Genomic DNA, 13,619 nt, shown 5'->3' with positions numbered 1-13,619 from the left:
CACATGATTACTTATAGATGCCTCCTCCTCTATGTAATATGACACATCTTTTAAGTATTTGTCAATATGCACCTACAGTGGTTGAGGGTCAATCCCAAAATTCTGTATCCCATGATAAATCTTGCTTACCTCATCCTTGGGAAAGATCTTATTGGAAGGGAAGTCTGAAAGCTACGACAAAATGAGGTCTCCAAGCATCAAAGCCCCTTGTTTACTCATGGACATCCCTTGTTCTTTTTGTGAGGAAACCTTGTTTGTATCATTCACGGGTTTAGGAGATGCCATAGCATTATTAACCCTATGCTTTTTGGTCTCCAAGTTCACAATAGAAGGTTTGTTGAGGGTTGAAGCAGGAACATGGTCAGCTAAGGTCATCGTACTTATACCTTTTGATGATTTTCTTGTATGTTTCCAGTTAGCATCGGAATCCTTGCTTGCATCATTATCAGAAACTACAAGTGTATCTTCATATTGCATATCACTTGAACATTTAGTACCTCTCTTTTCAACAGCAATAGTAGTGCTAGAAGGATTTTCAGTAAACTAAAGTTGATGGCTAGGACTTATAGTTGCTTGTTCCTTCTTTCCTTTGCGAGATTTACTAGCAGGTGGCTTAGCAAGAAGAAGGGCAGTCTTAGCTAATGTATCAGTACCCTTAGTAAAGTCATCCTTGCAAATGTTTTTCCACCAATCCGTGTAGCTACGAGTAACTCTCTTTTCAAAGTTTGTGGATGAAGATGGTATAAGCACTATGGAAGATGTGTTGGAACAGGTGAATGATTGATAATATTGGTACAACTCCTTTAAAGTACCAATTTGAATTCTTTCTTTTTAGGTCACCTAGAATGTTTTGGAAGAACCCAAAGTGTCTACTAAATTGATGTGGGCTATACAACTCTACAACACAATGATCTTCACATCGGAGAGATAAATATCCAGAGCAGAGAGACATAAAATAACCCAGTCTTGGAACAAATAGTCCTCCATTATCCTCAAAAGTGAGGTCAAGGTTCGACTTGAATGAAGTCCCATGCCAAAAGAAATCCTTACCAGATCGTATGTGGTCACAGGCAGATACTTCATCGAACGGTGCCTCATAGCTTACTCCAGAATATCTTGTCATCATAGGCTTTCCCAGTTCATCATTTTCAACACGATGGCTTTTGAAGAAGTGCGCTATCCATGCATAAACATAATGGACAACAAAGCCATTGCTAGACTTGCTTGATACAGGATTGTTGAAGATTGTATTGAGCCCTCGATAGATGCTTGCTAAAACAGGAACGACAAGGCCAAAAAAATTTCACCACTAGCCATGAGACTAGCAATCTTAAAAGTACTAGGACGAATGCTACCCAAGTCCTTAATAGGAAAAACAAATACACAAAGCCAGCAAACAAGAAAGGCTGCCAAATAAGTTTCTTTCTTAAGGTCTTTAGGAACCTGAAGATCAAAAAGAGCCGCGTGTTCTTTGTCTTTCCAAGGCCCGCGGTCAAGGATAAGGCCTAATGGATTTTGGCTGCGTTTTGGATGGAGTCCTTTCTTTGCTTGTTTCTTTGGAGTAGGATGTCTTTCATCTCCTTTAAACCAAAAAGCAATCCAATTATTGACGTTAACTTTACTTTGCTTCTTCATTCAATGTTGAAGATGATGGTAGACTATAAACAAATAGCGACAACTTCGAGGCAAGTAATTTTTCCCTTGATCATCAACTCCTTCAAGCTCCTTTGTAGTGGGAACCACTTCATCATAAAAAAGTCCTCTAATGGGAAGCCCACCAAGCTTATGCAAATCCCAGGTTGAAATAGAAATTTCTCCAACCAAAGTATGCAAAGTATTTGTCGTTGGGCTCCAACATTCACAAAATGATTTCACAAGATGTTCATTGAAATCATATGTGAACAAGGAAGCAAAAACAGCTTCATAAAGGTTGGCAGCCTTAAGAGGTTCCTTGCATCGACTGAGTATGTCCTCCAACCATTCCCAATATAACGGAATATAGGAAATTCCTCCATTCACGTTGAAGGAATACTCCCAGTTTGTTCGACCTGCAACTATTTCTCGTCCCAGAGATGAGTATGGTTTCGTACTCGCAATGTTTGTGTGGTGGGAAGCGAGTAGAAGTGTGGCACTTGCATCAACATTTTGGGGAGCAGCTTGTAACCATTGTGGCAAGTTAGGTGGACATATATCCCAATCCCATTTTGGTGAAAACTCTCCAATAATGGGAGGACGGGTGATTAGAGTTGAAGGCTTCACTTCCTTGTTGTCTTTCTCCGAATAAACGAATAGGGCCGGTTCGTCGCCAATATACGAATCTTCGAAGGAAAAGGCTTGAACATGCTAAAAAGAGAGGAAAAGAAGCAAAAGTCAGTTTTCACAATTATTTATATATAAAATAAATAAATAAAAAATTACACACTTGAGAGAGATGGATAAACCAAGTCCAGCATCTCAAGTACTTTCAAAAAAAATTACACACTTGAGAGAAATGGATAACCTAAGTCCCGCATCTCAACTACTTTCAAATCTTAATACTTGAGAGAGATGGATAACCCAAGTCCCGCATCTCAAGTATGTATGTCAACAGAAAGTCACAAAATGCAAAAGAAAATATTGCATATATATATATATATATAAAATAAAAAAAAAACCCTGAGTACAAGAATGTACCTCTCGAAGAGAAAGTTCCATAATCGAGCTTGTGCAAAATTTGACACAATTGCGATGGTCTTTAGAAACAATGAAAATTGTTAGGCTGCAAGAAGAAAAAGAGTCATGAGTACGGTTTACAAAAAAAAAATATATATATATATATATACACACGAGGTTATAAAAAGAAGAGAAAAGATTATACCTTGTTATCTGACTAAGGAAGAAAAAAAGAATATAGAAAAGAAAATATTCTTTGCAATCCGTCTTCTATAGAGGAAAAAGCTTATGATTTCCGAACTTACGCACTATGAAAAAAATTGTGAATTATGTGCAGCTACGGCTATCCTTTTATAGTGCTAGTCAGAGAGAGTTCAACTGCGATTAAGACTCATCTAGTCGAAACCGGATTGGCCAGGAAAAGAAGTCAGAATGAAGCAGAATTCTTGTATGAAGGAAGAGTTTAAATTGGAGAAGAAGTCTTGAGTTGTGTGTTCAAGTTCAAGTAGGACTCTTTGAGATATAAGAGTTCAAATCCTTATTCAGCTTGGACTAGAAAAAAAAAAAAGCGTGGCTTCTTGCATGGTGGAGTCTTGCATGTATTACATTGCTGGATTCTTGCATGTATTATGACTCTTTTAAGTCTTGACATACTTATCCGAAATCTAGTTCTATTGGAACTCTATAAATGAGTAACATTAGAACTCTTTTAAGTCTTGATATACCCCTGCCAATGGATTTGAACGTGGCATACTTTAAAGGCTTCTCTTCATTCGACAATAGTATCTGACAAAAAAGGAACCTTTGGACTTGAATTCCACGTTTTTTGCTTGGATGATTCTCAATTCACAGCTAAGAGAAGAAAAAAGTTGAGGAGCACCCATTGAGAGAGTCAAAAAGATAGAGAAAGAGTAGTGAAGGCTTTTAAGTTTGAACGTGGCTTACTTTAACTATTACACTTTGATAAGGAGTAAATCTCTTCTCATAGTGGGGATATTTGTTTAATTCCTACTAGGAGTCTAACTAAGACAACTTTGACTAGGAAACAAATTTCCTTCTTAAAGTTATCTTCGCAGGACACTTTGATTAGGAGCAAAGCTCTTCTCATGGCGGTAGACTCTTGCACATATCAAAGCCCTTGGATGAATGGTTCTCCAGTAAGTTTGTCTGCTTGCAAATTTCCAAATAAATGAAAGGTGCTGAAATTAATTGCATCAAAGCATGAAGTTATCGAGACTTACCACTTTCCACACTCAAAATTGTGGACATGACCAATTCTCGAGGGGGCATTTGTAAGAGGCAAAATTTTAAGCCAATTATAAAATGCCACATCAAAGTGTAGTGGCAAATTATAAATTAATATGTCATTAAATTAATTAAATTAAATGATGACATGTGTCATCCAAATTGACATCGCATTGGCATATCAAAATTTGCCACGTGTCATTTGGCCCACAAGATAAAGATAAATTTCATATTCAAAATTTATGGATAATTATCTTTATAAATAAATAAAATAAAGATAAATTTTCTATTCAAAATTGGTAGATAATTATCTTTATTAAATAAATTAAATAGAGATAATTATTTATCTTTGTAGATTATTATCTTTATCAAAATATGATCTTTATCAAAGATAAATAGAGATAATTATCTCTAAGAAGAATTTAGACCAATCAAAAGTCTGCTACATACTTTCAAGCATATCAATTCATATTAGAGCTTATCCTCTGAAATCACTATAAATAGAGGACATCCCCTCTCATTTTAAGAACAATTTTTCTAAGACGTCAAAGCTCTGGAGAAATTTTGCCTCAAAAACACACGAAGAACATTCAAATAAGTTCTTTGAAGTTCTATTGGAATTAAGCTAAAAAAGCCTCCATAAACTTCAACAAACCTCAAATCCTTGAAACTCAACGGATCAAGCCTCTAAAGCCCCGAAGAACTTCAACTTAAAAGCCTTCACATTCAAAGACTTGAAGAACAATAAATCTCTAATAAGCTCAAAGCTAGAGATATGTTGTGGAGACCGTTCAATCCATCTTCTAACTAAAGTCAAGAAAATTCCTTGTTCAAGTCAAGTTCAATGAAGATAGAATCAGAAGGTATTCTTTTGTAAAAGAAATGAAATAGAGATTGTACTCATTATTCATCAATACAAATTATTATTTGCAAACCATATTTCTTTTTCAATTGTTTAATTTTCTACAATTGGAAAAATTTGTGTTTACAGTAACTTTTTAATGAATTTATGGTACTTGTCTAGCTCCTTCCTAGTTTCTACTTCCAGTTACACCATTTTATCGATACATTTCCTCCATTTGGATCAATATATGTTCTTAATGTTGAATCAAATTTATGTTATTGGGTCAAGCTAAAATGCCAGAGTGAGCAACTTTATCGAACTGTTGGCCTTAAAACAAGAAGCGATGTTGGCTGGATAGCATGGCTTTTCTAGGCCCACTCTATCAAACTGTTGGCCTAATTAACAATGGGACGGTTAGGAGTTATGTGACCAGGGTTGGTGTCGTATTGAGCCGTCGTTCAATGACTAAGTGGACGTGGTGCTTGGAACTTAAAAAGGTATTTATGTTGAGCTAAGATTTACATTGGAAAAGTTTTCAAAATAGAAGCAATTCTATGGCCTAATGGAGGAGAGACAATATATATATATATATATATATATATATATATATATATATATTTATATATATCACACAAAATCTTGGCTGTGGACATGGCTGGTTGTCTTGAGGAGAAGAGAGCGAGACGAGTTATGATGTGGTAAGTGTAGAGGATGAATGAATTCTCTAGTGGCTGCTGGTTAATTTGTGTTGTAACTTTCATCTATGCAATCAAGGCACCAAAAAATGCTTGGTTGGTTCCTTTTGCCAATGCCAATAGCAACCTTGTGGTCCACCAACATTTACAAAAAATTGTATAATTTGCACTATTTGATTTGAACCATAGAATTGATTTTCGTTTCATAGGATGGTTGCCATTGCCAATAATCCAAAAGCAAATTTTGATTGGATGGTTGCTCAGGGCAAGAATATTGGAGAGGTATTTTGGGATCATTCTTCGTCAATTTGTTGAAATCTTGGAAAGTTCTTGTGGTAACTTCTAGAGGATGGGTTTCCCCCTTGCAAACATTGATAGAAGGGGTTCCCTCTTGCAAACATTGATAGAAGGGGCTGAGGTATATTCGGATCCTTAATTAAATCCTTCAGGAGCGTTATAATTTATCCAATTTATAAGGTCAAATTAATTTTGCAGGTACCGACTAAAATCAAATTTATCAATGATTTATTGATTTTTTTTTTTAATAAATGATTTATGGATTAAATTTTCTACCAATGTCTTCAGAAATTATAAAATTTTCATTGCTATTATTATTTTTTCTTTTTGATAAGATTTTTATTGCCATTATAGGTTTAACTACAATTTTATCACAAAGTTAAATTAAAGCTAAATTAGAATGCAATACATATTACATAGTAGATGAATCTAATATTTATGAACCGTAAAAACTAAAAATGGTATCTTTCCTTTTTTTTTTTTTAAGAAACTATCTTGCATCCTTATAAACGTTATTTTGTAATGAATATTATATCCATATTTATGTATATATAAAAAGTTACTACATCCGTAAGAGTGATATCAATTTTTCATAGTTAAAAAAAAAAAAAAAAATATGCGTAACATATTGTATATTATATGTGCACACATTTTTTTTAAAAAAAAAAAAAAAAAAAAAAAAAAACTCTCATTTACTTATGAAACAAAAAAAATTAAAATACACATTTTCTATAACTAAACATATAAAACATGTATTGAAAGTTTTCCATACTCTACATATACAAAAATAATTCAATTTGACTAAATTTTAATGTGAGAAGAGAAGGGGGGGGGGGGGGGGGGGGACCTAAACCTAAGAAATAGATTTGAACTTGGAGTCCAACAAGAGATAAGAGGAACCTCTGATTGGAAAAGGACATTTGAGCCCATGACGGAGGTAACCCATGGTACCCACTTTCCCCGAGGCTCATTAGGACTCCTTTCCGGAGGACTCAAAGACTATCCGAGGAGAAACCTTCCTTTTAGCATGGGGCTACCCACCGTTCACTTCTCTCCCAAGGAACACGTTGAAGAAAATGCAGTGCCCAATGTACAAGTCACCTCCACATTAATGAGCTCCCCTCGCCTCACCTAATATCAGCCACATTAAATACTGAATGAATGATCAATGTAAACAATAGAAACATCCCACAAAAGGTTTTTTTTTTTTTTTATATATGATTAAAAAGTGGCAGGGCAAGAGGCTGATGGGACAAATAGCCCCCAAATCCAGTTAGAGCAAGACAACTGGAGGATGAAGGAGTATAACTATAAAAGGAGGAAGAGAGGAACAAGAGAGGGGATCCAGAGAAAAAGAAAGGACTTGAGCAAGAACAAGAGAGAGAAAGAGAGCTAGGATTTTCACTTGTATTCTTCCTTTAGAAAGCTATTTTGTACCACGAGAACATCATTTCTTCATATATAAATGCATGATTCAATCTTTTCTTGTCTTAAGCTATCAACTTAATCTTCACATTGTGGATTTCTCCTTCCCATTAAACTAACAACTCCTCTGGCCCATGAGTTTGACGTGAGTCACTAGATCTACGTCCACAATACCAAAAATCAAAGACATACATCTTTATTTACTTAATTTATGGATAATTCACTATAAATGGCATGCTAATGAATCTAGAAAACATTACCAATTTTCCATTGTCCCATAAGTATTATTACAAGCTTAGAAATCAACTAGTAATGTTGAAGGGCAATATGGTAGTACATTTTTAAAAATTAATGTTGGCCTGATAATTTTGGCCAAATTGCCAATTACGAGGTGCAACATCCACAAACTTCAACGTTTTTCTATCACTAGTAGTCACTAGGAATGACAAGCTTTGCCCTACCAATGGTGTGCCAGTCTGCCAATTTTGGCCCCAGTTACGCGACATTTGAATCCAAGAAGTACGAGAGCCCTTAATTTTGAGATTAGAAACATCACCAGCACCTCCAACATTGTACAACAATACAAGCAAAAAATATGGATTTCCCATTATTTGAAACCTAACCCCCCCGTGCTTTTTGCATGGGACTCGGCGATACTTAATAGGGATGATCCCAGCTCTATAATATGCAAGTCTTGTGAACATGGGCATGGACAAGTCAAAGTGTCGAAGTGGGGGGTTGCACCAGTTTGCACTAGGGTGATTGCTAGGAGGGCATAAATTGGTGGCGGTGACGGTTATGGCAGTATTTCGTATGCACCAATGTGGATCATCGACACATATGATCTCAAAACAAGCACCACAAGTGGCTCCATTGTTGAAGAGTGCAGTGCTTAGGGCTGTTGTCGCGAGGCCATAACCTTGTTCAAAAAGATTACCATACCCACAAGCTCCCCCTGTCAGTCATAACCCGTCAACATTTTTTTTTACCCATTTGATGCTTGTAAAGAACTTTATGAAAAAAATTTGAAAATATATACGGAGATTAAAATAAAACATTTTAAAGTACAAGAACAATTATAAAACAAATATCAAAGGTTAATGACAAAATTTGAAATTTATCAATGAAAAAATTAACATGACTTTTGGTTCCAACAATGAAATCTTACATATTATATTAAAATGAAAGCTGAGAGAGTTTCATCAAGAATCCATATTAGATTCTAATTGAACTCCAATTTTGTGCTAAATGTTCTTTTACTTGTCTACTAATTTGAAAACAAATGTCTTATGTCTATCTTTCAAATGAGCTTCAATTTGTCTGAGAAGTCATTACATCTCATTTTGTATCATGTATGCTTACATGTAGATTCATATAAAAGGACTTAATCAAAAATTTATTATATGTAAAACTTGGAATGTGTAATACAATAATACTTTCAACCTATTTAAAACCATTTTAAATACATTTAAAACTACTTCTAGCCCATTCTATTTAGATTTCATTTGAAACCACTTCTAATCTATTTAAAACAAATCCAGATTTTTGTACAAAAAATTATAATTATTTCAGATCTAAATTTCAATGAAAAATTATACCATTTACAAAAAATTGGTTGTACATATGTTATTTGAAAATTCACACATAAAATAAATTTGTTGCATCACCTTAACAAAAATTAAGTTAAGAAGTATTAAATTTTTTGTTTTTTCAGAAATTAAAAAAAAAAAAAATTGAACTTGCATGTTCTACCAATTAATATTTTTTAAGAGTGGACAATATCTAAGAATGACCATCAATAGTGTTTAACTATTGTAAAAAATTTAATATGTGTCTAATTATGTTTATTTTTTAAATGTATTTATACATGTGCATGGGGCAAAGTTATTTACAATGTCAAAAACAATTATGGAGAGTTAGTATGTGGCAGTAAAATTAATTAGAAGTCTAAGACTTTGTTACAACTCACAAGAAACACAAAACAAATATTATGAGTAATTACATTTCCCTCCCTTGAGGTTTTGAAATTGAGACTTGATCCTAAACCTGAAGGGAAAAAACACTCCCCTCCCTAGTTTGAAGAAAGTAATACTATGCCCTTCCACTAATTTTATTAATGAACTATTCCAAATTTTTAAATGATTCTCTTTATCTAAGTTTAACCAATAAAAAGATCATATTATAATCTCAATACAATTTGGTGTATGTAAACAATTCGACTTAAATTAAAGATTGTGCTACATATTCAGCAGATATTATTCAAATTTGAATTGCAAAACATAGGTGCTTACTATCTTATTATGCTAAGGTTTGGTCGCTTTTTAACCTTATTTAGTAAAATGTTGTTATTTTCATGTGTGTGTATGCATTGCTCTCTAAATATATCTTAACAATCTCCTCCCCCAAAAACACATTCGCAAAAAAAAAAAGGTGATGAGTCTTGATGTTTTTAGTCACACCTTAGTGGCGCTTTGCATCAAAATTATGAGGTAAAACATGCTGCTTAAGCGGTTACAGTTTAATTGTTGAAAAATTAGTTTGAAACTTTCAAAGTCAATTTTTTTTATTGGAAAATCTGCCCGCATTCAAAAGGTAGATTATTACACATTTTTAACATTAATTTAACAAAATTTGGTTAAACAATAGTCAATGAAGGAAAGTATTTTTCTCCTTCAAGTTTGGGATGGAGCGTTATTTCCCCAAACCTCAAGGCATAGAATGGAAGTATAATTACTCCTATATATTAAAATTGTACACTAATATTAAAAAATTTTAGGCTTATAGCTAAATCCCTTCCACCTTTAGTTATGACAGAGTGATTAGACTTACCCATGGTTGCTCCACCACGCATGTCACCATAGAATGTTGCATGCGCATCAAACCAATTACTATTTATTTTCTCGCCAGTAATGCTGCTTCTCCTGCTCATGGCTATCATAAAAAGAGTCATGAATATTATGCATGTAAACAAATTTTGAGACCTAGCCATGACTATTGACTGCTAAAGAGAAATAGAAAGAGAAGGAGGAGAGAGACTACTGCATTGTTAAGCAAGGACAAGAAGCTGGTAATTATAGGTATGAAGGGAAACAAATAAGGTTTAAAAATAATATGACTTTAATTCTTATAGCCATACAACTCAACAATCATAAGAATTAAAATAAGGAATTTATGACTGAGAAAAAATAATTAATGGGAATTAATAACATTGACTTTCTGACTTAAAAAATAATTAATGAAAGGAATTTATTTATTTATTTATTGTTGAGAGAAGAGGTATACTCTTTAAAGCCTCTCCAATCAGGCTAGTCGAAAGCCAAAAATGGTAAAAAATTAAAGGGGGAAATAAAAAGAGAATTTACATTACAATGCACAAATTTGGCAAATATATAAGAGAGGTAGAGAGCCAAAAAACATTAAAGGAGGAAAGGAAAAGATAAAGGAGAATTTCCATTACACCACAAAAATTTGGCAAATATATACACGTGAAGTTTTTTTGTAATTTTAGTCTGATTTTCACTTATCATATATTTATATGGAAAATTTTTGTTTAAAGAAGAATAGGTACACATGGACAAAGTTTGGCTACAACTCCTACTAAAAAAATTGTCCTGATTATATGTTTTGAAAATTTAATAATTAGATTGCATGTTCTTTATGTTTTTAATACACACGTCAAATTTCATGTCAATCAAATATTATTTATTATTCGATTTATAAACTTATTTTTTATATATAATTTGACATGCGAAAACTTTAACTTTGAATATTTGATTTATAACATAGTTATTGATTTTTGGTCTTCTGGAAATTTTGCAAACACAAAAAATATATAAAGAAAATGTAAACTAATGATGAATTTGAAAAAATTCACATCCCATAAAATATATTGAGTGGAGCTGTAGCCATTGACTATAAACAAGTCTACAGCCAAACTTTATCCTCTATAGATACAGGCAAGAGCCTTGTACCTCAACTTATTGGCATTTTTTGGTATTTCCAAAAAAGACATTTAGAGTTCAAATTTCCCAAACCCCAATTATCGAATTATCAAAAAAAAATTATATATATATATATATATATATATGTAGAGACACGTTCTTCAGCCCAAGCCCAAGATGTATGGGATCTTGGACCAGTGAACCCAGTACAATAAATTTGTAGAGAGCGGGTCGAAGAGCCAGGCTTCAGTGCACGTATAACAGTTAGTATGGTGTTTGTCACGATCAAGCTGAGATGAACTGAGTTTATCAAAGAGAGTTGGTCCTCGGCACAATCCGAGGAGCTATTTCTTGTGCATGGTGAGTGATAGGGGTTCCAGATTCCCCCCCAATCGCCTCCCATTCCATCCTTTTTATATCCCCTCTCCCTTCCCTCGATTTTTGGATTCATAGCGCTGCTACTTGTCCCATCCGCCCATTCCCAAAGTTGTTAGGAGTGGTTGTAAAGGCAGAGAGGCATGGCTATGTCAGGTACGGGGCACCGAATGCAATAATGGCAGCTTTCCCTTAGATATTTCCATTCTTCCTGTTGTCCTTTTCTGTCTTAGTACTTACCTTATTCCATGGAATAACTCGGAGTGTCACTCCCAGTAGTAGGCTGCTCCCTTTGTCCTCGGCTACATCCATGGCCAAGGAGGGTTCTTCCCATGGCCGAGGAGGGGTTCTTCCTTGGACTGGGCCCTTGGCCCAATGTAGATATTGACATGGGCTTCCCGGTCTTTTACCCCCCACAATATCTATATATATATATATATATATATATATATATATATTATATATATCTATATCTATATGAGAACATGTTTCTAAAAAATAAAAATAAAAAACTAGGTAGACCTGCTAAACATGTTATTGATTTTCCAGTATAAATGGAGGATATTCCATCACATTTCAACAATATACTCATAACAGACTATGACTAATTTATTAGAATTGTCTTTCTTTCTTCTAATTTTTTTTAATAAAAAAATTACATTTTAAAAACAAAATAGGTCTATAAATGAATCGAGCTTTGATAAGCATTGAATGTTTCAATTCGGCTTAACAACAAATATAAAACGTTCAAGTTTGACTTGAACTTGAACTAAGCTTTCAAACTCTGTTTAAGCTTGAGCTTGTCAGATAGTCCAAAAGCTTGGGTTCAGTTTGGTTTGACTTAATATATTAGTCAAGTTGAGCACAAGCTCAAGCTCAATGTCAAACTTTTGAGCTTGAGATACAATACAAGTACATTGTAAAGCTTATTTGATTTAAACATGTGGTTCCAACCCCAATTATTTAAAACCTTAGTAAGATATTAGTTTATTTTTCAAGTTCATATCAGTCTTATTATTATTAAGCTCATAAATCAGCCTAAGCTTGACTTTATTATTTTTTTATTACTTTGGCTCAAATCATTTATTAAACAAACCTAAAATTAAAACTTAAGCTTAACCAGTTTATATACAAAAATTAAACAGACTTTTCTATCGAACTAAGCCTAAGCCGTTTATGATCCGCTTAGTTTATTTACGACCCTAAAATAATAAGAATAAGCTGATAAAAATGTTGAAAATAATTATAAAAAACCACAAATCAAACGGCATCTGCCCATTCGGTAAGTTGGATGTGGGTGTGGCTTTAGAAAGGATTATAAAAAAGATTGAACGGTTCAGTTCAGATTGTTTACTTCCATCTACACTGTGAAGTCCAAATCCAAACTCCAATTCAATCCTCTACAAACCCTAACCTTGTTGCTGCACCTGGATGGCCGATTCAGCTGCTAATCAATCGGTGTCAAAACGCAAGAGAATGAAACTCTCTCCGGACAAAGACACAGTGGTTGGCAGTACTGACAGAATCAGCAATCTACCGGACTCTCTTCTTTGCTACATCCTTTGTTTTCTTCCTACCAACGAAGCCATCGTCACAAGCATTTTATCGAGCAGGTGGAAGCCACTTTGGACTCTCGTCCCAAAAATCGATCTCCACGATACATCCATCAGAGGCCACAGTGTTTCGCCTCTACGCATACCCTACAGTGTTTTAGCTCAACACACGACACCCATCCTCTCAAATTTCACCTTCTCATGGCATTCTCCTTGTGACTCTTCCCATTTTGACAAATGGATCGACACCGCCATATCGCGTAATCTCCGGAAACTCGATCTCCATATTGAGAGTAAATAACTATTCGAGCTGCCCCATGCCGTTTATTATTGCAAAACATTAGTGTCTCTGGAATTAAGCGGCGAAATCGAGCTTGATCCTCCTCCTTCCTTTCAACTCCCAAGCTTAAAGATTTTGGGTCTCTACGAAATATGTTATACATCCCACAACTCTTTCTCGAGCCTCTGCTCTGCCTCTGCCTGCCCGAGCCTCGAAGATTTGAAAGTAGTGAGAGATGATAATTACATTGTAACTAATTTTAAAATAGACATACCTACGCTGAAACGTTTACATATCGAGGTTGTGTCATGT

The 13,619-nt window shown here is 34.3% G+C and overlaps 1 protein-coding gene across 1 annotated transcript; it reads right to left on the bottom strand.

Moving 5' to 3' along the window:
- Window positions 1–7,499: 7,499 nt before the first annotated feature.
- On the bottom strand, window positions 7,500–10,087 carry LOC126695873 (expansin-A22-like). Its single transcript, XM_050392670.1, has 2 exons — window positions 9,988–10,087; window positions 7,500–8,113 (listed from the first exon to the last, which is right to left on the bottom strand). Exons 1-2 carry the CDS (start codon window positions 10,085–10,087, stop codon window positions 7,500–7,502), a joined length of 714 nt encoding a protein of 237 aa, XP_050248627.1.
- Window positions 10,088–13,619: the final 3,532 nt, after the last annotated feature.

Source organism: Quercus robur, chromosome 8, assembly GCF_932294415.1.
Source record: "Quercus robur chromosome 8, dhQueRobu3.1, whole genome shotgun sequence".
NCBI classification, from domain to species: domain Eukaryota; kingdom Viridiplantae; phylum Streptophyta; class Magnoliopsida; order Fagales; family Fagaceae; genus Quercus; species Quercus robur.
Note: the sequence above shows the minus strand (reverse complement) of the source record. Positions and strands in the feature narration are given on the sequence as shown.

Coding starts and splice junctions, on each gene's coding strand:
- LOC126695873 (XM_050392670.1), bottom strand. CDS start 10,087: ATGAGCAGGAGAAGCAGCATTACTGGCGAGAAAATAAATAGTAATTGG. Junction 8,114..9,987: donor GCGTGGTGGAGCAACCATGG/GTAAGTCTAATC, acceptor TATGACTGACAG/GGGGAGCTTGTGGGTATGGT.